The sequence below is a fragment of the Eleutherodactylus coqui genome, chromosome 10 (assembly GCF_035609145.1).
Source record: "Eleutherodactylus coqui strain aEleCoq1 chromosome 10, aEleCoq1.hap1, whole genome shotgun sequence".
Classification (NCBI taxonomy): domain Eukaryota; kingdom Metazoa; phylum Chordata; class Amphibia; order Anura; family Eleutherodactylidae; genus Eleutherodactylus; species Eleutherodactylus coqui.
In genome coordinates this window covers 35219419-35245400 of record NC_089846.1, presented here as the reverse complement: position 1 = coordinate 35245400, position 25982 = coordinate 35219419, and the positions used below count along the sequence as shown (strand labels likewise).

Genomic DNA, 25982 nt, shown 5'->3' with positions numbered 1-25982 from the left:
CCGTGCCAGATGGCGCCCGTTTTGAAGCGGCATTTGTGCTGAGGAAATCTTGCAGTATTTCTGTGCGGTCCCGCTATGGTCATTCTGCGAGATTTCCGCCCTGTGTGAACCCAGCCTAAGGATGCAGCGGATTTTTTTTTTACATTCTTTTCATCGCGTTCCAAGAGTCATATCTTTTTAATTTAGCACATCAAAGTAGCTGTATAAGGGAGGTTTTCCAGTTTGAGTTGTACTTTTTAATGTCATTTCAGGTTAATGTATTAAATATAATAGATATACAGTAAACCCTTGAGTAGCATTGCTCTTAAGTAACACTGTTTTCAACTTAAAGGGGTTGTCCCGCAAAAGCAAGTGGGGCTATACACTTCAGTATGAGCCATATTAATGCACTTTGTAATGTACATTGTGCATTAATTATGAGCCATACAGAAGTTATTCACTTACCTGTTCCCTTGCTAGTGTCCTCGTCTCCATGGTGCCGTCTCATTTTCAGCGTCTAATCGCCAGATTAGACACGCTTGCGCAGTCCTGTCTTCTTCTTTTCTGAATGGGGCCGCTCGTGCCGGAGAGCGGCTCCTTGTAGCTCCGCCCCGTCACGTGCCGATTCCAGCCAATCAGGGGGCTGGAATCGGCAATGGACCGCACAGAAGCCCTGCGGTCCACCGAGGGAGAAGATCCCGGCGGCCATCTTCACCAGGTAAGTAAGAAGTCACCGGAGCGCGGGGATTCAGGTAAGCACTGTGCGGTTTTCTTTTTTAACCCCTGCATCGGGTTTGTCTCGCGCCGAACGGGGGGGGGCTATTGAAAAAAAAACAAACCCCGTTTCGGCGCGGGACAACCCCTTTAAGTCGATGTGTCAGGGCAGCGGCGGTCCCTCAAATAAAGTTGCATTCCTCAGATAAGGGCACAGACCGCTCCATGACCCCAGGCGCCGATCAGTGAGCCAGCACGCAGCTGATGCTGGTCACTTCCTGCTTCTTCTACATCAACGAGCCCTTACTCCTCCCCCTCCCCTCTCCACAGTGCCGGCTGAACGTTGCTGTGTCTGCCTGCCTCCTGACACAGTATAGCAGCTGAATCCCCAAAATGACGGCTGAATGCTGCCTGCCTCCTGAATCCCCACTGTACTGCAAAATGTAAGTACAGTAAAGAAACGTTTGCAAATAAATACTGCAGTCCTACGTCAAAGCACAGATAACAGTGATACATACTGCTAATGATGTCCCTGCAGTCCTATGTCAAACCACAGATAGCACAGTGATACGTACTGCTATTAAAGGGGTTGTCCCGCGCCGAAACGGGTTGTTTTTTTTTCAACCCCCCCCCCGTTCGGCGCGAGACAACCCCGATGCAGGGGTTAAAAAAGAACACCGGACAGCGCTTACCTGAATCCCCGCGCTCCGGTGACTTCTTACTTACCCGGTGAAGATGGCCGCCGGCATCTTCTCCCTCCGTGGACCGCAGGGCTTCTGTGCGGTCCATTGCCGATTCCAGCCTCCTGATTGGCTGGAATCGGCACGTGACGGGGCGGAGCTACGTGGAGCTACACGGAGCCCCATTGAGAAGATAAGAAGACCCGGACTGCGCAAGCGCGTCTAATTTGGCCATTAGACGGCGAAAATTAGACGGCAACCATGGAGACGGGGACGCCAGCAAAGGAACAGATAAGTGAATAACTTTTGATAACTTCTGTATGGCTCATAATTAATGCACAATGTACATTACAAAGTGCATTAATATGGCCATACAGAAGTGTATAGACCCACTTGCTGCCGTTGGACAACCCCTTTAATAATGTCCCTGCAGTCCTATGTCAAAGCACTGTATGCTAAATGTCCAAAAACCTGTTAAATGTTAATTTATTCTTTACAGTTGTGTTTTATATTTATTCAGTATTGTTATTGTTTTCGGTATTAAAGACCAGAGTTATTCTCTATTTAATGGGGTTTGGTGTGTTTTCTGGAACGTCTAGAACCAATTAATTGGATTTACATTAATTCCTATGGAAATAATGTCCTCAACTAACATTGATTTTTACTAAAGTCCAATGCTTCCGGGCGGATGAATGACGTTAGTTGAGGTCGTACTGTATATTGAGAAACAATTATAATTGTAGGAGGAGGCAATAAAAATAAATAAATAAATAAATAAATAAAAACAGCAATTTTCGCCATGGTCTTTGGGTTTTGTTTTTAATGGTATTCAGTGATATAAAACAAATGTTAACCTGTATTCTGCGGGTCCTTACAAATACAATGATAGGCCATCAATAGTTTACAACTGGACAACCCCTTTAATTGGACAGATGCAGGAATTTCACAACATGTTTGCTGCATGTGAATAAATACTTATAATTGCTGAACTATTTGCATTAGGCCTCATGTCCACGGGGAAAATAAGATCCGCTGCAGATTCTCCATGTAGAATCTGCAGCGGGTCCCTTCTGCCCCGCGGACATGAGCGCTGAAAATAAGAATTTAAAAGCATTTACCTATCCGTAGCGGGCGGGGAAAGCCTTCTCTTCCTCACGGCCGGATCTTCTTTTCCGGACGGCGGATGAATTCGTCACGCCGGCGGCACGTCGCCGGCACGTCGGCGACGTGCCGCGCGCATGCGCCGGGCACATCCGCCGAGCCGAAGCAAGAAAGATCCGGCCGTGAGGAAAAGAAGGCTTTCCCCGCCCGCGCCGGATGAGTAATTCTTTTAAATTCCTATTTTAGGTCTCCCGCGGATACGGACGGCTTCCATAGGCTTCAATAGAAGCCCGCGGGAGCCGTCCCCGCGGGAGACCCGCACGAAAATGGAGCATGGTCCAGATTTTTTCATGCTCCATTTTTTTAAAAATCCCTTTTATTGACCATCCGCGGGTATTTATCTACCCGCGGGTGGTCAATGCATCCCTATGGGATGCGGATCCGCATGCGGGAGATCCGCTGCGGATCTTAAATCATATTTTGCCCGTGGACATGAGGCCTAAGGGTTCCCCATGCTACGCTGATTCCAGGATGCCTCACTGCTCGGACCTGCAGGAATCGGTTATCATCTCTGAGGGAATCTGGTAGCCAACAGCAATTTCCACCAGGACTGAAATGAAGTATTACACAATGCTCATTGAATCCAATGCATTATCATTTAATGAATGGCTGTGCCAGGTCCTCAAGAAGAGACTTTTGGTAGGCGTTCTCTACTCTGACTAATAGATGGGGTTCCTGAACGGGGAATCTCCTCCATTAGCTCAGAATTGCTCAAGAAATGCAGGATTTGGATGCCAGTTTTACTTATTAATTGTTTCCACCCCAAAACTCTAATCGGATGAGCAATTTCCTACATTTGTCCGCACCCATGAATTTATTTAGCACAACTGACTATTAAAATAATCAGCCAACATAACAGAAAACTTAATCTAGTGTGATAGCGGGGCACTCCCTCACTTCCGGAGCGACAGCTTCACATGAACATTTCTACTCTTTCTAGTTATACAGAGAGACCTCGGGCTACAGAATTCTGGGGAGATGCCTAAACGCCTGCAAACGTGGGCCGGTGTGGCTCGTGAAGTGCGTCTTCAGAGTCTCCAAACTTTAAATTTTACATCGTAAAATCTGTCAAAATGATTTCAATCTGTAATGGAGTATATTGGAGCTACGTCCGCTCTCCGATCCTCTTGCAATTCTTAAACATTGACCCTTTCACAACAGATTGAAATATTAGACCAGTTCAGAGCAGAGTAATTGGGAACAATGTATCATCTGGTTCAGTTCTCAGATGTAACGCCACATGACTGCATCTTGCAATAGTTAGGACTTGAAATCCTATAAGCATTAGCGCCTTACCAACCAACCACTGAAATTTATGGTGGGCAGTCTGGGGTCGTGTAGGACATGCCTGCTCCATACTCGGCAGGTGCCGGCTGTTCCCGACAGCTGACACAAGCTTGCAATAGGCCATGATCAGAGCAAGCTCTGCGGTCGTTAAACTCTCTGGATGCCATGGTCAATGATGACCACTGCAACCAAGCAGTTAACCAGAGGCAGCCTCCCTCCAGTGTCCAATCTGTACCCCACCTCACGCACACACTCCCTCATGCATGATCGCCCACTACCGATCGGGCTACCATGTGAACCTAACAACGGGTAGCATGAACCTGGGACGAAGCTGCACAGGGCCCCCATGTTTGTGCTATTCCAAAACACAGTCAGCATGAACCCAGGACAGATCAGCACCGTGCCCCCATGTAAGTGTTTTTCTGTAACACTGCAGCGTTTTAGAATAAAACACACTTTGAAGTTTCCTCCATTTGATTTGCTAACAGACCTCTTGAGTCAAAGGCCGCAATGGCTTCTTCCTGCCCGCTGCATGACTGTATATTGGGAGAGAACTGTCGGTCAGCATGCTGCGAGTAGGGAAAGGCCACCTCTTTGACTCTGAGCTTCGCTCCAAAGTGAAGCTTCAAAATGTGTTTACTCTGAAACTCTGTAGCATTTCAGAAAAATCCTTACTCAGGCAGCATGAACTCGGTGACAGGTTCCCTTTAATAGACTAACACTGAAATGCATAATATGTAAAAATATGATATACAGAAGTATCGCAGTATATTCTACACGATCAAGTGATTGAAAATTCAAGTCCCTTATGGGGTCTTTTTTTTTTTTCATTAAAAGAAAAAAAACGAACAGTTTAAAAATCAAATACTTCATTTAAAAAAAAACAAAATAAAAAAAAAAAACACAAGTGGGTATTACCATGTCTGTAAAACCCCATTTCACTCCACTTATAAATTTGAATTTCTAGAAGTATTTCTATATATGGTACATTTAATAGGACTACTAAAATATATGGCTACCACTGACAAAAAAAAAAAAGATAAAAATAAAGCTGAAAAGTCGAGATAAAAATGCAAAAAGGAAAATTCAAAAAACTTCTGATCAATCAAACAAAGAGAAGCAATTGTTGTGGCTACTTTATCTTTGTAGTAATGTCAGTAAGACTGCTGTAATGCTATTGGAGTACTTCTCCAGTCATTGTACTGAGGATAAGTCTTCTGTGTACACAAGTTAAAGGGATTATCCAGTTTGGACAATCCTTATTAGAAGGGAATCTCGACTATAAGCTTTAGGTACAGTCACACAGGCGTATGCAGTTTTGGTTTGTGGAAAATCATATGGTTGTCACTGTGTATGTATGTGCGCATTTGGTTTTTTTCTTTTTTGTACACCTGTGTGTTGCATTCATATTCACTTTTTCCACATGTGCAAAAACATTTGATGTCAGAATTGTTTTTACCTACTGTCGTAAGAATGAAGTGAATTCGCATGCAACTGCATATTTGCTGCATTTTTCCATGATGCCATAGACTTCAATGGGCAGTTTCAGTCCATATGCAAACTAAAATAGGACATACTGCAGTACTTTCCGCACATATGTGACCACCACAATGCTGATCAATGGCGTTTATGTTGTCCGTAAAAATACGGACATAATTTTGACAGAAACTACGCCTGTGGGAAAGTGCCCTTAATGTGCAACTACACTTCCAGAACATATTTGACATGTCCTAGGGACATGTTAGGAGATGTCAAAAGTTCTGATGGTTGGGCTGACTAGAACGAAGTGGAAAAAGCGCTCAGCGAAGCACTGTCTCTGCTCAATAGCTGAAGACTGCTTATAGATTTCCTATTGAGACAGCCTTCAACTAGCAAAGCTAGGGAGGGAGCGCTCAGCTGAGCACTTTTGCTGCCTTGTCCTAGTGGTCAGTAGGGATCTTAGCACTTGGACATCCCTCTCCCCACCCCTCCCCCAAAAAACCCACGATAATTCTGAATTAAAACATTCTGTGTCTGTAGGCGAACAGCAGTGCTGCACCATGTGGCCATCTTAAAGGGATTTTCCCATGTGTCCTTCCTGCTTGCTGTTGGACATGCGCCAGCTGCAACTAATCACTGCCCACAGCAGCAGCTTTCTATAGCCACAGCACCAGTCACATGTCCTGGTCAGCAGCAACCTGAAAAAGGGGTTTTCGCATTATTTAAAACTGCTTCTAACTCCAAAATGCATTGCTCAAGTTAACGCCACCCCCCAACATAGGAAAAACGAAGGAGCTACTTCACTCTTGGATCAATACACAGCGCCAAGCAAAGAGAATAGCAGCAACTGCGCATGAATGACCATCCAATGAAGAAGTGGACTGGGAAGCTCAACGGTGGTCCTACCACTGGCACCAATGTAAGTTATGTCAGCCCAGAAAAAAATGTATTTTTAATGGAATTATATTTACATTCTCTTCTTTTAGACTGGAAGGAATACATTTCCTGGGATCACCCGTCTGATACAGAATTCTATAAGAAAGCATTTGACAATGGGTTCACCTTTAAAAAGTAATTATTTGCTAGTCCTAACTTACGAGTCTTTCCTGTAAAAGTACAAACTATCATTTTTACAGACACTGTATATTGAATCTAAGCACTAACAGACAAGATGGATATTGGCCGTGTACGGATGACCAACATGAAAGGAATGGCATAATCGTGTCTGTCACATTCCCTTTCCATAGGAAGGTATCACTGTAATAACGTGGAACAGCTCTAGATTGCTGCAGCCCGTCCTGCGGTAATGTGTGTAACCAGGCCAGCCTTCATAAAGTATACATGACACAAGTCATGTGAAAGAAGATCTCTACACAAGGAAGAAGGTGAATCTGCCCGTCTCCTTTCCTGCTGAGACCCAAGCCCATTTTGGTTAAATACAGAAGAGAACTCAGGAAAAAAACTCATCTTAAAAAATCCTTAAAGTGAATCAATTTGGGTGGATGAACAGACTCCGCAAACACATCGGCGCTGCTCACAGATGTCCAGTAAAGCCCAAGATGGATTCCACTATGAAGGACTATAGCTATGCGTCTATAGTGAAATCCATCCATCCAGATCGCTCTAGTTAAGACAAAGCTGGGGAAAGGCCAGACTCCTCGTAACCAGTTTGCAGCCCCAGCCTCCTTCATTGTTCTGGGTCAAATCGCTAAAGGTACCATTACAACACGAGTCGACTATCAGCCGAATAATCGCTTAAAAGAGAGAATCCAAACGACAGTCGTTCAGTGCAAACACGGCCACCAACAGTCGATAATTGTTCTGCTTCAGCTTACAAAAAAGAAAAAAAAAAGTCGCTGGTTGATCAAAAGCTGTTGGTGTAAAGTTATAAAGTCACGGTCGTCCATACCTGAACACATTTGCATTGAGAGCCCCTATATGGACGATATCTCAGCAAACTACTAATGAACAATCATCGCTCTGTGTAAAAGCAAATGAATGACTGTTGCTCCTTCTATTCAACAACTTTCCTGAGCGACTATCTGAACAATAGTTGCTACATACAAAGGTACCTTAAGACACTGTTCCCCAACCCCAGTCCTCAGGGGCCGCCAACAGGTCATGTTTTCAGGATTTCCTCAGTGTTGCACAGGTGATGTAATTATTGTCGGTGCCTCAGACATTGCCACAGGTGTTCTTACCATAGGATATCCTGAAAACATGACCTGTTGTGGTCCCAGAGGACTGGAGTTGGGGACCCCTGCCTTAAGGGCCAATTTAGATAGGCGTATGCAAGCTACACCAGAGTCCCCCAAGTGCAACTCATGTTGGACAGTAGACATCGATGTGCTGTCCGAGGGGCAGCGGACATTGCATGTCCTACTCTCGCCTTTGATATGGACCAAAATAAGATATGACTCATTCCATTTAAAGAGGGAATTTGGGGGGGTGGGGGGAATATATATATTTATGTTAATATTTCTTGATGATTTTTGTTTTTTGACTCTTAGAGGGTATGTTTTACTATTCTCAAACATTTCTTCTAACAAAATCATGTCTAATACTGCACTCATACCTGACCATGCAAGTTTCCACAAGTTTTGACAGATTGAAGAGAAAGATTTATTTAGTCTGCATTTCAGTATAGAAGTGAATAGATGTTTTTAACTAACACATGTGACCAAAAATAAGCCAGTGAGGCAATGTAAGTTATTATATTTGTTATATTATGTAATTTATCGTAGAATCAATAGCCCATCAACTAGATGTCCGGTCTGTTACCAAGAAATTGTAATTAATCGTTCTAATGGTCGTTATAATTTACAACAAAAGTTCTTAATTTAAGTCTTATGAGGTTCATATATATTGCAGTTACCTGTTACTGAATAAAACATCTAAAAAAAAAAAGATTATTCTTATTTTTAGTAAGTTTACATTCAAACACGTCCTGTCTGTTACCATATGAAAAAATTAATTAGGGGCGTTTATAACTAACAGATCAGAACAAGTACAAAACAGACAATCTTTTAAGAGTATACTGAAAATAATGCGAAAGAGTATATATATATATATTAACTAGGAGAAAAGAAATTTTTAAAAAACAAAACATTCTGCAATTGCTATTCATTTGCATGTCCTGTCTGTTACTAAAAGTCACATGTCATTTACTAAAAGTTGATAGGAAGTTAGGAGGTGGGTATGACACAGATACAGTGCTTATGCGAATAGCCTAACTGCTTAAAATGGGTTTAAATGCTGTCCGTGAAATACAGAAGACAGAACACGAACAGGATATATGCGTGTCTGAATAGGCCTGAAGTGTGGCTGTGCTCATATCTTGCAAAACCAGACCAGGTGAGAGCATATTACCCATTTGGCACTTATCACTCTCCATACCACTTGATATTCTACACTAGACCGCTACGGTGCTCTTTATCCCCTCTTCCCGACATTCTCAGAGGCTTCTTTCAGCCTCGGCTAAGTGCACACATGCCGAATGTGCCTGTGTTGACCCCGAGAGGCTCGGCCAAAATTCGCATTGGACAGCACAGAACCACCTGTCTATGTGCCGTCTGATTTCCATGACCAGAGTGCACAGACATGCATTACCACATCCATGAAATAGACAGGAATAGGACATGCGATCGTTTTTTTAACACGGACCATTAGTCCGTATGATAAAGAGAAGTCAGTCTCCGTATAACCAAAGGCCAACAATTACATAACAAAGGCCAATCTGGCCTCTCTTTGGCCGTGCAACCTGTTTCAGTGGGAATCGCCCAAACATTGCCGTATAGCCCTGCGATCTCACAGTATAGCACAACACAATGCGGTCGGTTTGCAACTTTCAAGTTGCTATGACAGAGATCCGCAGATTGCAAAATCCAACATTGCTGTCAGCAAGCAGCTCCAGCCTAGAACTTGGCAAGGAACCTGCCCAAGCGTTTACATGTGGAAAAGTCAATTAAAACTTCTGTTGATTACTTTCCATCAGTTAATTGTTGGTCTTCGATGGAAAGTGCAGAGAGTTATCACATAATTATATAATCTTGCTGTATTATTCGATCCAGTTTAAAAATAAGTAAAAATGAAAAATCGGTAGAGCCGCAATAGGTCAAAAAGTTGAGTCAGGATCTAATACAAAACGGATGTTATTGGATCTGTCATATTTACTATGGCTCCTGACATCATTGCATCAATGTGAACTATTGGAGGTCTTCAAGTTTATTTTTTGCTAAATCTTTTAACAATCAAACTAGATGGGAAATAAAGCAAAGGTCTGAGTTCTTTTAGATGATTCTCCTTGGAACGAGCGAGTGATCTTACAGCTGGCTCATTCGCTCTCATGCATCCTGTTTAGACTAATCCATCGTTGGCTTGTTCCAATGAGGATCGTTCTGTTTTTCGCATTCGCTGTATAAATGAATGAGAGGGACTGACAAAGTGCTGTTTAAACTGAACAATAAGCGAGTGATTAATGCTACGATTAAGGGTGCATTCAGACGACCGTATATCGGTCGGGTATTCACGCCAGCCGATATACGGCGTCTCTCTCTGCAGGGGGAGGAGACTGGAAGAGCCGGGAGCAGTGCGCTGAGCTCCAGCTCCCTCTCTACCCCCCTGCACTATTTTCAATGAGGAGAGGCAGGACGGGGGAGGAGCTAATTACAGGAACTTAACCCCACCCCTTCTCATTGCAAATAGTGCAGAGGGGCGGAGAGGGGGTAGGGAGGGGGCGGGAGCTCAGAGCACTGCTCCCGGCTCTTCCAGCCTCCTCCAGCCTCCTCCCCCTCCAGAGAGACGCCGTATATGGGCTGGGTGTGAAAACCCAGCCGATATACGGTCGTCTGAATGCACCCTCAGGCTGTATAACAGCCGAAACGCATCAGCTTGTCTTTTAATCCCTGTGCGCATGGGAATTTTTTAAATTTGTACCCAATAAAGAAGTGATTTTTTTATATAAAAAAAACACATTGGCGCTGGATCAAACCTTCGTTCTTTTCAGCAATAAGTGAATGAGCCAACAATGGTTTTTCATGCCTGCATAACATGAACGAATGAAAAGCGAACGACTCTAAACGCGAGCCAACGACCAAACGATCCTCATTCACTTTCGCTCGTTTGATTGATCGTTCCGTCTAAAAACACCTTTAACGAAACAGCATTCAAATCTCCTCTCTGGTGCCATTCTCATTCACATGTAAGGGATGTTTTGAGCTGGCGATTTCTGCAACGAATCTGCCGCGAGTAAAAATGCCTTCATACTAATGAACTTCTGATGAGGCAAACGCATGTTAGAGTTGTAGACATTCATGCAGAAGCCTGAAGGCCGTCAAAAATTTGCAACCTTTAAAAGGATTTTCTAGGACAGTGTTGGATATAAAAAATCCTGGAGACTCCAAGGAGCAGCCTGACCACTCCAGGAGCCAATTTGTCTTGTTTAGTGGTCCGATAATAAGAACACACATCAATGGAAGACGCCCAAAATAGTTAAGACTTCAGCAGCAAATTTGCAGGTGCGTTGGCTACCCGGCTCCAGGGAGTTATCAACTTTGTTCTAGGACATAACAGATAATCCTTCAAGAACTGGGTAGGAAAAAATAAACTAAAAACAGCCCAAGATAAATGAATACAAAATTCGGTTTCCCAAGGGCACGTTAGCTTGAGCAGGTTTCCGTGAGGTAGGTTGTGCCCACACATAGAGCTTATTTATAGTGTGGCACCCTGGATTCCACACAACATATTTCACAACCGTTACTTCCCTAGTTTTATGATGATCAGATTTCCTGATGTACAAATGTGTCTTCAACTTTTACATCTGGTAATGATGACGGAAACTGACTGAGCCAGCACTCCAGCAAATAGCCATGAATTATTTATCCGCACTATGCACTAAGATTCCGACCAACTCCACTTTAACCCTTATTGGAACCATCTCACTGCCCCTCCGCAGGAAAAGCCGGGGGTCTCTTAGTATTTACTGGATGATAGTAGAAACACCTTTCTGCTGTTTTAGGGCGCTTTGCTGCGGAAAAAAAAAAATCTGCGACAAATGAGCACATTAATCTGTGCTATTTTATGTGGATTTTAGGTCTTTCATTTCTTGTGGACTTCACCCCTTCAAATTTAATTTAAATCTGCTATGAGTGAACATACAAACCCTAAAGTCGGGCTCATATGGGCGGGTTTGTATTGCGGTTTTGGCCATCGTCGTCCGCACGGACAATCTGGAGTAAAACGCGGCCATTGAAAGGCATGCATTTCCGACTTTGCGTTCACATTCACGGATATGAATTGCGGATACCACGAGCGGAAGAAAAATTGCAGCATGCTTTATTTTGCCGCAGAATCTGCACGGACGGCCTCTATTGATGTCACTGGGCGGGAAATGATGCAGGAAATAGAAATAAATAAATTTTTAAAAAAACAATGAAAAAATCCGTACTGCGAATGACCGCCTGCAAGCCTCTGCAGTACAGTTAATGGAGGTACACACGGTGGAAGACCGGCCTGATTGACATTAAGGTTATAATCACACATTGCAAAATTGGTAAGGCTTTTCCATAGCGGAAAGACTAAGTAAAAAATTGCACTATTAGTATGGATTTTGACGCGGATCTGCAGCAGAGACATCATCACTTCAATTGCAAGGATGAAATTGACTGGATCAGGGTCAAAAATGGCTTCAAAATCCAAATGTGCACCAAAACCTTAGCGTGAAGCACCCTGAAGTGGACTATACACATTAAAAAATGTATGTATGTGTGAAGATCCCAATGATTTCAGATGGTTTCACTAGAATTCCAGCAGAATTGTCTCCGGACGTCCATCAATAGAGAAAACAAGGACTGGCATGCGGGACTTCAGTCATCCTGCTCACTTAGAGGGCTTATTTACACAAGGGACTTTGTCCTCCCAGCAAACAATATACAGTATATTTGGGTGTTCCCTCAGAACGCCTCACCTATTGTTTTCAATGGGATCTCCAAAGCCACCGCATGCAATTCCCACACCGTGCGATGTGCAGATGAGTGCGATGTAACGTTTCCCATCTAAGTCAATGGGAAACACTTGCGACCCTAACATCCGCATGAGAATTGCAATTTTACAGAAGTGATGCATATTTTTAATGAAAAAAATAGCACGTTGGCCAGATTAATGTCATCAGGATTGGTGGTCTAGATTAGTGAAGGGGCTAAGGAGGTATTCTCAGTTTGGCTTTTTATGGCAGAGATACAAAAACCTGCCTGCTCTGTTCTTACCGCCCTTCAGTAAGGGTCGAGCGCCTAGAGTAGTGCTGTTTCTGTAGATACCATTCACCTCCATGTGAGCTACAGAAATAGTGTTGCACTAAGCGCCCGCTTCTTTCCAGTAGGCTCCGGCTGTACTACCCCATGTAACTCCAATTCACTTCCATGAGCATTACAGAAACAGCGTAGCAAATCCTCCCAATGACTGCATGGAGCCAGGCCGGAAGAACGGGGGTTATGAGACTTCCTTGTCATATTCTGTGGTTGTGACATAAAAATACCCCTTTAATACCTATAAAAGTCTTTTCTGTGTTAGATTATATTCACACGGTTTAGAGCAAATTGCGCCTTATAATTTTAGGCGAAACTCATATCACACAGCATATTACGTGACTTATTCCGCCACAAAAATAGGACATGCAGCAATTTTTCTGACTTGGACCATCAGTCCGACTAAGGAATAGTTTGTGTGAAAGAACCCAATCAAAGGAGTGGATCCTTTTCACACACAGCTTCTATCAGTCTCAAAACGCAGACTGAACTCCTGCGGAAATCTTGGCCATGTGAATACACACACCCTAAGGGCTTATTCACACGTCCATATACCGGACGGGCTTTCACGCCCGGACGATATCCCTTTCTGCAGGGGGAGGAGGCGGGCCGGGAGCCGTGCACTGAGCTCCCGCCCCCTCTCTACTGTTAGCAATGGGAGGGCGGAACGGGGGTGGAAGTAAGTTCCACTCTGCCCCCTCTTATTGCAAATAGGGGCGAGGGGCGGAGGGGAGTTTAGTGCATGGCTCCCGGCCCGCCTCCTCCCCTTCAGAAAGGGACACCGTATATCAGCCTGGCGTGAAAACCCGTCCGACATACGGACGTGTGAATACACCCCAATCTTTTAAATTGATGCACAGAGTATAATAGAAAGCCTTTTAGTTGACATTAAGGGCTTATTCCAACGGATGAAGCAGCGGGTGCTTTACAAGTCACTTCCGTTTTCTGAGTTCAGTCTTTAATAAAACTGGAACAGTCAAAAAAAAAACATAGCATGCCCCACTTTTGTGCATTACAGGTCCCCGTAAAAGTCTGTGGGGGGGCGCAAATGCTGACACACTATGCAACGAGATGTGCAATTCTGCAAGAAATAAAATATCTGGAACTCATTAGGCTAAATAGCCATTTAAAAAAAATAAAAAAAATAAAAATCGGGGTGTGGTTAAATCCCATGCAAGGGCAAACAGTACAGTACAATAAAATAAGCAGATACAGGTGCAAAAAAAAGACTTGTTTATGGACCAAAAACTTTGAGCCGAGTAGCCCACAGTTGCACATACGTCGTATACAACCACCCTACGGCGCCAGTCTACAGTTATGCCTTATTGACACAATGTAAGTGGTTGAGGCTTGCTTACAAGTGAAGACCATTCGAAAGGTTGTCCAATAAGGATCTGATGGATATTCCTATTAGGACAAGCCTTACTGACGAGTCGTTGCGATAAGCAGAGAAAAAGCCGCTTATTGTGAATGTTGCTAAAAACTATAACAATTATTTATTACTGGTCTTTTTCCTAATTTTTTTTATTCTCCAATAATTATTACATTTACTTAAAATCTGGTGAATATTAATGATAATTGGCCAATCTAATTGGTCTTTACTTATTACTGGCAGGCTTCTCCATATGCATATTAAAAATAATTACTGAAAAATAACTCGTATCTACCAGCGCACCCAGTATAACCCATCTAGCAAATCTAACTTTAAGCGACTGCCCTGTCACCCATCTTGCACATGCGCTGCACGGCCGCGATCTGGCACATGTGCAGAAGAGTCAGGCGAGTACGCCCACAACAGACAAACAATCTACTACTCCACGCTAGTGTGAGATTTGGACATGTCCGTGGATGACGTAGGAGACGCCATCCATGTCACATCCCAGGGAGAATGGCCAAGGACTGGAGAGACAGCATAAACAACTCAGGCCTGCCTACTTGACTGTTTGGAATTCATTACGGAATAGGCAGAAGGATTAAAAGTAACTTTTACAAGGTACCTGGTCATTATGGGGTTAAATAAAATAATCATTTTCATTGTTCCGTACATGATGCCGATTTCACCAGCTGCAAGCGGATTACGGGTCCCCTTGAAACATTTTTAAGGATACTTGGTAGTTTGCTACCATGATCTTTAAAAAAAAAAGTAAATAAATACTAAAATCTTGTAGTTTTTACACGGATGACCGAGCGTCTGACATGTCCTGTTCTAAAAAGAAAGCTTTTCAGCAGTCATCCCATTATTATCACAGGCAGGCTTAAGGCCCATTTACACCAGCCGATGGTCGCTAAAAACAAATTAAATTGCTAATCGGCGATTGTTTTAGCGATCATCGGAGCGTCTAGACGCTCGCCCATCGTGCACTGCTAGCTGATTGTTAAATTCAGTCTTACCTAAAAATCGGTGTTCACTCTTATCAGCAACTCTCCACAGGGAGTGCTGATAGCATTGTTTTTCCGTGGAGAACAAAGGATCTGAGCGCAGATAATAGCCCTCGGGCCATTAACTGCATTCAATGAAGGCTTCATTTGCACACCTAGTTGGTACTAAGTAGTTGAGTAGCTACTTAACCCTTTCCAATATAATGTCGGGCCTGCCCCGACATCATCATTTCCCTCCACAGCTCCGATGTCAGGACAGGCCCGACACTGCAGTGCAGGAGTGCATCTGCACCCGATCATCAGAAACATTGGGGTGCAGATGCACTCCTGCACTGATCCTCATCAAGGACCCCCGAGGAGAAGGCAGAAAGGGTTTTTAACCCTTTCTGCCTTCTCCTTTACACATTACATAGCGCTCAATTAGCGCTATGTAATATAGATCGATTCCGTCCTGCGATCATGTGACCGCCAGTGTTACCTGACCCCCAGCGGTCACATGAACGCCAAGTCGGGAGCCTGAAGGGAGAATGCGGAAGTATTACTTCCGCATTCTGCCCGGCGATCATGTGACTGCTGGGTGCCACCTGACCCCAGCAGTCACATGATCACCTGCACCCTCCTGAACTCTGTCAGATCAGGAGGGTGCAGGGAAAATGTATTTTTTCTCATCCATTCTCCCCAGCTTCAATTTATTTGGAGCTGGGGAGAATGGATGAGAAAAAAATAAATGGATTGGAAAGGGTTAATAGTTTATGCAAAATGTCGCTCAAAGCTGTCACTCAAACTGTCGTATGACGCAGCTGGCAGTGGGCGGGGCGCGTATTCACGCTATACTTCCGCTGTGCTACAGCGGAAGTATAGTGTGACGGGCAGCTTCTATTGACTACGATAGAAGCCATCCTCGAGTATTCCCGCGGCAAATAGGACATGTGTTTTACGCGACAGAAATCCGGCCGTGGGCATTAGCCTTTATTTGGGAGAAATCTATAAAAAGGCTCTCAGAGGCCACCTGAGGTCTCTGAGAGCCTTTTATAGGTCGGGTGGAGGGGAATGGGGACCATTTGTAGGGCCTCAGGTGGCAAGACCATTCATCTAATCATGAACAGTCTTGCCATTTGTATATCTGCCTGAGATGTAACTGCATGCCAGGATTTGCAACAAAATGACACCTTCTTCTAGGTACTTGATTTTTCTTTTTACAATGAGTGTAGATAAACACAGAATACACCATTCATAATAGGCGATTACAGCTCACCTCCTCCCTCTTCCTGCATAATGACCTCTGCACATGTCATAGAACATGCCTATAACAATCTTCCGTAGAAGTCAATGGTTCCCTCCTGTGCGCTGAGTGAATGGACTAGGAGTTCTGCTGTAAAGCATCTCTTTACGGCTAATTTCACACTGGCGAGCATATGGGGCAATGAATCCCGTCCTCATATCACGCTCCCCACCATGTGAATTCCCAGAGGATGCAAGGTGTATTCATGTCAAAACAGCCTCCCATCACTTTGGGGAAAGAAGCAATCCTTCTGCCGTGGCTGACGGCCGCTGTGGCGGATCGCGGAGTTTCTCGCAACATCACATTGCGTGCACCAAGCACATAGTGCTATGCTGCCGTCAGCTCCATTGAAAACAATAGCACTGCGAAGCAAGAGCACGCAGCAAGATAGAATATGTGGCAATGTGTTCCCTACATCACAGGAAAACATCGCTCATGTGTATGATCCTATTTGAATGGGGTTCATATTTGTGCATCTCGCAACGCACAGATCTCGCTCAATTTTGACACCGGTGTGAAAGCAGCCTAAATGCTCTTAACAGCAGCAAGTAGAATGAATATATATATATATATATATATATATATATATATATATATATATATATATATACACACACACACACACACACACACACACACACACACACACACACACACACATATATATATATATACATATATATACACACATACATATATACACACATACATACAGGTGAAACACTCCCCTTCTAGTAGCAAACAATCCTTTACATACTCCGCGAGGAGCCCATTAGGACTGTGCAATCTTTGGACTAGAAAGTCACTTTAACCTTCCCAGATCTAAGGTTTTCTTAGTTTATTAAGAGTGTGCAAACGTAATTGAAAAGGGGGTTGTACAACAATTGAAAGCTATCCCCTATTGACAGGATGGAGAATAACTTGCTGATCGTGGGGAGTCTGCTGAGACCCCTGCCAATCTCGAGAATGAGGGTCCCCATTCCCTACATCCTCCTCACTGTGGGGTTAAAGCACCTCCTGCAGTAAGCAGGAGACTCAATAGAGCGCTGGTCATGCAAGCAATGAGACCATGGAGATAACCAAGCGGCACCCACTAGGCCATTTCTGTCAGCCCCATCAAAACGAAGGAAGCACTGACCACAGTCATAGTGATTTCACTGTGAGGGCAGAAGTGACCCCTGCAGTGACAGGCAGAGCAGGACACAGAAATTCTCGAAATCAGTGGTGGTCTCAGCAGTGAAACCCCCATTGACCTGCAAGTTATCCCTTACATTGTGTATAGGGCAAAACTTGCAATTGTGGCAAAACCCTTTTAATATGTTTTAGTTTGCAGTATAAAGTAATGTTACCTAAGGGGAAGAAAGTATTTGTGGGGCCAAAATGCCCATTCCCAAATTTGGATTCAGCAGACAATGGCTGTAAGGGGTCTTCAGCTATCGCAGGGGTCTCACTGCAGTACCAATAACTGCTGCCATTGACCCCTTTCAGACATCCTCCAAAACAATCCAGGAACCGCTCAGCCGGATCACAGCTATCAGTAATGTGGAGTGCCTACTGTTTGCACAACTCCCCCAGATGACAGCACACCTAATGGCTTCTGGAACCATCACTTTTTGCACATCTAGTTTTGGCTTATTACCCCTAGGAAATGCGCCCTCATTTCCCACAAGCTGGTGGTCCAACGTTCTGCCATATATGAAGCACTGTTTTGTATAAGGCCCCCTGTCCACAGGCGTTGCGGAGATCCGCCGCTGCCGCCAAATCTCCGCCGGTCAGCCTAATCTGATAGGTTGACCGCAGGGAATCGGGGCAATTCGCAGCATGCTGCGAATTGCCCGCCGTGAGCGGAGAATCGCAATAATTCTCCGCTCGTGGACAGTGTGCTAGCGCTTTCCATAGCAGTGCTATGGAAAGCTTCAGAGGGCGAAATCACGCCCGTGGACAGGCACCCTAAGGAGTACAGACTTCTGGGGCTCCAGCTGATGCCATACACCATTACTGTGTAGCAGTTTTCACTAGTTCTATTGTAACTTTATTTTGATCTCACTGATGTCACTTTGTAATCAGTTTAGATAGATTGCAGGTGTGAAAATACCCTAATCAGTTTTCCTATAGTTCTAGATGACGAGGACGGCAGGTTTCAGAAGCCTGGCCTGCCAGAAACCACTTCTACTACCAACATCACAGCGTGTTACAATGTAGCGAGAGTCACCCAGGGAGTCCAGCAATACCATCCATGCCTCTGCTTGTAAAACTGATAGCACCCGTCAATACAAGATGCAGAACTGCAAATACATTGCTGATACAACGATCAACCACAACCTGAAAGCCACAGACAGATGGCATAACACGGATCACATTGGTACAACGGCACCTGCCAAGGGTTTTTTTCTGGCAGTTTAGGGTATTTGCACATGTACGATTTTTTCGGCTGATTTTCGGCCATATATAGCACTTGTTTATTTGAATGCGTGTATACACATGGGCTCTTTTATTACGTAAGAATTCCACATCGCAAACGGTCGGAGCTGCTTTGGCGGCACAAGGGAATCTGCGCAATATTACAACTGCTGCATATTTGTGGAAGGAATGATACTTTTTTGCGTGTATTTTATTGGACTTTTTGCGCACAAAAAAAATGCAATAATTGAACCGCTTACTAGTGTAACGAGTTCCAGATGTGTTCTTTTCCTGCGCAATTACACAGTGTTTCAAGCATCACCTTGTACATCCCCATTGACTTCTGATGGGACTTTGGGTGCACAAATGTACAGGAAAATAGAGCATGCTATTTTCTTTTTTCTCGTGATCGAAATGCACTGGAAAATACACACATGCGAACGAACCCATTGAGATCCACAGATTCTCTTGTCTGCGTATTGTATGCACAAATACGCCTGTGTGAAGAGGCTGATCTACATGTGTAATAACACCACAAGCAGATACATACGGTAGAGCCATGATAACATAAATTGTACGGCCACCTCCAGAGTGAAACATTTTGAAGCTTTGGCTTTGACCACATAAAAGGTAGATAGAAATTAAACACGACGTGTAGCATGTAAAACCGCACAATACTTGCAGTTGCCTCTACATTGCGGACATCTATGGTACACATCAGGGCAATTTCACATCTGCGCCGGCACCTCTGGACAAAGGTTACGTCACAGGTACGGCTGAAAATACCGGAAGAAAAAGCGGTTTTTCTTCCATCCAAAAGCCAGGCAGAAAGCAGGAGAAACCCATTATAGTCGAGGGGCTCGGTCCGGCACTGTTCGGTTCTGTCTAGAGATGGAGCCGTTCATCCGCTGGGATTCCCCTTTTCTGCTCCCCGAACAGAGCAGGAAAGCGGAATCCCGAATGCAGATGTGGAAGCCCACCAACTCCTTCTAGGGACTACTGTAAGAGCGGGTGCTGATAAGTATTGAGCCTTACCCAGAAAAAAATTGAGCTAGAAAGCTGTAAATTGCAGGGTGCACTTGTCTATTTCTCTATAATCAATGATGCAAAAATCAACTACCTATGATTTTAACTTAGCTTTTTTTTTTCTGGTCCAAAGTGACCATGGCAGCATCTCCAAAGACGTTCAGTGTGGAAGAGCATAGGACCATAATAAAGTTCCTGTTTCCCCAAGGGAAAAGTGCAAGGTAGATCCATGATGAAATGTCACAAACTTTGGGTGACAGCGGCCCTTCATATGCAACAGTTAAACGTTGGGTTGTAATTTTTAAAACTGGCCATTTCGGTGTTGAAAGTGAGAAACCCAGTGGAAGGCCTGTCTATGTCTCCTTGCCTGCAAATGTGAAAGCCATCCATGACCTGATCATGGAGGACCGCCGAATATCAGCCAGAAGTACTGCCACATATCTGGGGATATCACGGGAGAGAGTTGGTGCCATTATCCATGATGATGTGGGAATGAGAAAGCTTACAGCCAAGTGGGTCCTGAAACTATTGACAACCGAACAGAAGAGGAGACGTGTGGAGACGTCGGTGGCTGTTTCAGAGCATTTCGCAAGACATGAGTCCTGGACAAACTGGTAGCTGGTGAAGAGACATGGATCTACTGTTATGATCCAGAGATAAAGGAACAGTCTAAGGAATGGAGGCACAGTGGGTCACCCAGGCCAAAGACGGGCCGTTTGCAACGGTCAGCGCAAAAGCAAAAGGCAACTATTTTTGGGATAAGAAGGGAGTTCTGCTCATGGAATACCTCCCAAGGGGTTCAACCATCAATGCAACATATTACTGGTCATTATTGGCAAAGCTGAGGCAAAATATTAAGGAAAAGCATCGAGGAAAGCTCTCTAAAGATGTCATCCTGTTGCATGGCAATGCCCGTCATACACGGCAGGTGCCACTATTGCAGAAATTACCTCCTTAGGCTTTCAACTAATGCCCCATCCACCCCATTCACCCAGCCTGGCTCCGTCTGACTGCCATCTGTTCCCCAATCTCAAAAAACACCTAAAGCGACAACGGTGTTTTGGAGGCAACTAATGCTACAGATGGGTGGTTTGACCAGCAATCGGAAGAATTTTATTTGCAGGGACTCAAAAAGCAGCAGGAGACGTCACCGATGCAGTGACATCCTGGGGAATATGTAGAATAGTGGGGCTGTTTCAGCTTCCTAGCTCATTTTTTTCTGGGTAAGACTCAATACTTATCAGCACCCCTTCATACAACAGATATCATTGGAAGAGAGTTATCTAAAGTGGTGCAAGTGGAAAGTGAAGCAACCAATCAGATCGCAGTTCTCATTTGTCTGAGGCCTTTTGGACAATGCAAGCAGCATTTATAAACTGCAGATGTGATGCTGTAATGCAATTAAATGGACTTTTACTATCGATGACTTATAGTCAATAGTTGATCGGCGGGGCTCCATCACTTGGGATCCCTGCCGATCTCAGTGGGCAAACTGTAGGAGCCAGAAGCAGGTAGCGCCATATATACTGTAATGGTCCAAGTTGGTACTACAGGCGCAGCTCTTATTGCAACAGAAGCTGTGCTTGCAGGACAAACCTCGGCTGCCGCAAAGTTGTCAAAGCTGACTACTGGTGATCTCAAACAACAGACCCCTGCCGTTCAACCACGGACAACCACCCGAGGTTAGGTCCCGGACAACCACTACTATGCTTCGTGCACCAAAACCGTCTGGGAATAGAAGTCGCTGTGAAATATAACACATTACGGTTTAGAAAGTGAGAGGTGACCTGTGGTTGCTATGGAGCCATCCAGCAATATCCCATAGCAACCAATCAGATTACACATTTTACTGCTACGAGGCTCTTTGGAAAATGAAAGTGGTACCCTGACGAGTCGCTATGGCAACTCCTCCACTTATCACCCATCAACTTGCGGCGCCGTGGTCCAACTTCACCACTTTCTGGAGAAAACCATGGTGGCATCCAAGAAGATGGGGCAATTAATTCATACACAAGTCAGTTTTCTTCCCACTCCCACCATATAGGGTGACAGGTGACCAAGAAGGAGCACACCAGGAGGATCTCCAGCAGTTCCCTAGTCAGTGACAGCCAGGACATGGAGATACCGGACACTGCAGGCTCCAACACCCAGAGCCCACCAGAACACCATAGTTACACAGCACATGTGCAGAGAACATGACAGGCAGCCTGCAAGCAGCGGACAGCAGTGTGAGCAGCACCCCAGCACCACGGACTGAGCCCCGGACACTTACTTCACCCGGGAGCCCATTGTCTCCGGTGTCCGGGGTCTTCTCCCTCACTCACACACACAGCGCCATGGTAGAGACTAGATCCTAGGGAGCTAAAGGACCTTTGAATGATGAGAGATGATACATCCTAATAGGCTGAAGGACCTTCGGTGAGGTAACGAGCATGTGACCGGTCACGTGTGGGGGAGGAGTCTGGCTCTGGCTGTGAGGAGGGGCATGGAGTTACTTTACTATGTGAGAAGGTGAGAATTTACTCATCAGCCGAGAGGAGAGATGTGAGATATGTGAGCCGGAGGAAGACAGCTCTGCCCTATATATTACTGTACTGTATACACCATGTACACTGCCCTGTACTGTATACATTATATATACTGTACTATATACACTGCCCTGTACTGTATACATTATATATACTGTACTATGTACACTGCCCTGTACTGTATACATTATATATACTGTACTATGTACACTGCCCTGTACTGTATACATTATATATACTGTACTATATACACTGCTCTATGATGTTTACATTATATATACTGTACTGTATACACCATATATAGCTCTGTACTATATACTATTAAATACACTGCCCTGCACTGTATACATTACATACATTGTTCTAAACTGTATACATTATATACACTGTACTGTATACATTCTGTACTGTATACATTATATACACTGCCCTGTACTGTATACATTATATACATTGCTTTAAACTGTATACATTATATACAGTGTACTGTATATATTATATGCACTGCCCTGTACTGTTTACATTATATATACTATACTATATACACTGCCATGTACTCTATACATTATATATACTGTACTATATACACTGCCCTGTACTGTATACATTGTATATACTGTACTATATACACTGCCCCGTACTGTATACATTATATATACTGTACTCTATACACTGCCCCGTACTGTATACATTATATATACTGAACTATATACACTGCCATGTACTCTATACATTATATATACTGTACTATATACACTGCCCCGTACTGTATACATTATATATACTGTACTATATACACTGCCCCGTACTGTATACATTATATATACTGAACTATATACACTGCCCCGTACTGTATACATTATATATACTGTACTATATACACTGCCCCGTACTGTATACATTATATATACTGAACTATATACACTGCCCTGTACTGTATACATTATATATACTGTACTATATACACTGCCCTGTACGGTATACATTATATATACTGTACTATATACACTGCTCTATGATGTTTACATTATATATACTGTACTGTATACACTGCCATGTACTCTATACATTATATATACTGTACTATATACACTGCCCTGTACTGTATACATTGTATATACTGTACTATATACACTGTCCTATACTGTATACATTATATATACTAAACTATATACATTGCATGTACTCTATACATTATATATACTGAACTATATACACTGCCATGTACTCTATACATTATATATACTGTACTATATACACTGCCCTGTACTGTATACATTATATATACTGTACTGTATACACTGCTCTATGATGTTTACATTATATATACTGTACTGTATACACCATATACAGCTCTGTACTATATACTATTAAATACACTGCCCTGCACTGTATACATTACATACATTGTTCTAAACTGTATACATTATATACACTGTACTGTATACATTCTGTACTGTATACATTATATACACTGCCCTGTACTGTTTACATTATATATACTGTACTATATGCACTGCCCTGTACCGTATACATTATATACATTGCTTTAAACTGTATACATTATATACAGTGTACTGTATATATTATATACACTGCCCTGTACTGTATACATTATATACATTGCTTTAAACTGTATACATTATATACACTGCACTTTACTGTATACATTATATAGACATCTCTATACTGTATACATTATATGTACTGCCCTGTACTGCATACATTACATACGCCTCTCTATAATGTATACGTTACATACACCGCTCCTCAGGAAAGGTCATACACTGCCCTGTATGGTATACATTATATATACTGTACTATATACACTGCCCTGTACTGTATATACTATATATATATTGTACTGTATACACCACGTACACTGTCATGTACTGTATTTATTATATATACTGTACTGTATACACCATATACAACTCTGTACTGTGTATATTAAAGATACTGCTCTATACTGTATGCACCCTATATATTGTACTGTGCAAATAAACACTGCTTTATACTGTATTCATTATATACTCTGCTCTGTAATGTATACATTATATATACTGTACTATACACACTGCCCTGTACTGTATATATTATATATAAAGTACTATAGACACTCCCCTGTAATACCGTATACTATATACACTCGACTGTATACATTATATATACTGTACTGCATACACTATATACAGCTCTGCACTGTGTACATAATATATACTGCTCTATACTGTATACATCATATATAAACACTGCTCTGTACTTTATACATTATATATACTGAACTACATACACTGCTCTATACAGTATACCATATACACTGCCCTGTGCATTATATGTACTGAACTGTATACACCATATACACTGTCCTGTACTATATACATTATATATACTATCCTGTACATTATATACACTGTCAGATACATTATATATACTGTACTATATACATCATATGCACTGCCCTGTGCTGCATACATTATATATACTGCCCTGTACTGCATACATTATATATACTGCACTGTATACACCATGTACACTGCCCTGTACTGTATACATTATATACACTGCGATATATATACCGTACACATATACACTACCCTATACTGTATACTTTATATACAGTGCTCTATACTGCATACATTATATATATTGTACTGTACACATACCCACACAGCTGTGCACTATATACTGTTCATTACCCACACAGCTGTGTACTATATACTGTACATTACCCACACAGCTGTGTACTATATACTGTACATTACCTACATAGCTGTGTACTATATACTGTACATTACCCACACAGCTGTGTACTATATACTGTACATTACCCACACAGCTGTCTACTATATACTGTACATTACCCACACAGCTGTGTACTATGTACTGTACATAACCCACACAGCTGTGTACTATATACTATTCATTACCCACACAGCTGTGTACTATATACTGTTCATTACCCACACAGCTGTGTACTATATACTGTACATTACCCACACAGCTGTGTACTATATACTGTACATTACCCACACAGCTGTGTACTAGATACTGTACATTACCCACATAGCTGTGTACTATATACTGTACATTACCCACATAGCTCTGTACTAGATACTGCACATTACCCACACAGCTGTGTACTATATACTGTACATTACCCACACAGCTGTGTACTATATACTATTCATTACCCACACAGCTGTGTACTATATACTGTACATTACCCACACATCTGTGTACTAGATACTGTACATTACCCACACAGCTGTGTACTAGATACTGTACATTACCCACACAGCTGTGTACTAGATACTGTACATTACCCACACAGCTGTGTACTAGATACTGTACATTACCCACACAGCTGTGTACTATATACTGTACATTATCCACACAGCTGTGTACTAGATACTGTACATTACCCACACAGCTGTGTACTATATACTGTACATTACTCACAGAGCAGTGTACCATATACTCCACATTACCAACACAGCTGTGTACTATATACTGTACATTACCCACACAGCTGTGTACTATATACTGTACATTACCCACACAGCTGTGTACTACATACTGTACATTACTCACACAGCTGTGTACTATATACTGTACATTACCCCCACAGCTGTGTACTATATACTGTACATTACTCACACAGCTGTGTACTATATACTGTACATTACCCACCCAGCTGTGTACTATATACTGTACATTACCCACACAGCTGTGTACTATATACTGTACATTACCCACACAGCTG

At 43.1% G+C, this 25982-nt stretch overlaps 1 protein-coding gene across 4 annotated transcripts in view; it reads right to left on the bottom strand.

Moving 5' to 3' along the window:
* The window catches only part of DENND1A (DENN domain containing 1A), a 674161-nt gene extending 652095 nt beyond the window's left edge, over positions 1-22066 (bottom strand). For all 4 annotated transcript variants that reach the window (XM_066580802.1, XM_066580803.1, XM_066580804.1 and 1 more), the window contains exon 1: positions 21961-22066. In XM_066580802.1, the coding sequence (XP_066436899.1) occupies positions 21961-21977 (17 nt within the window). In that variant the 5' untranslated portion in view covers positions 21978-22066. The remainder of the gene's footprint in view (positions 1-21960) is intronic.
* Between the last annotated feature and the right edge of the window lie 3916 nt (positions 22067-25982).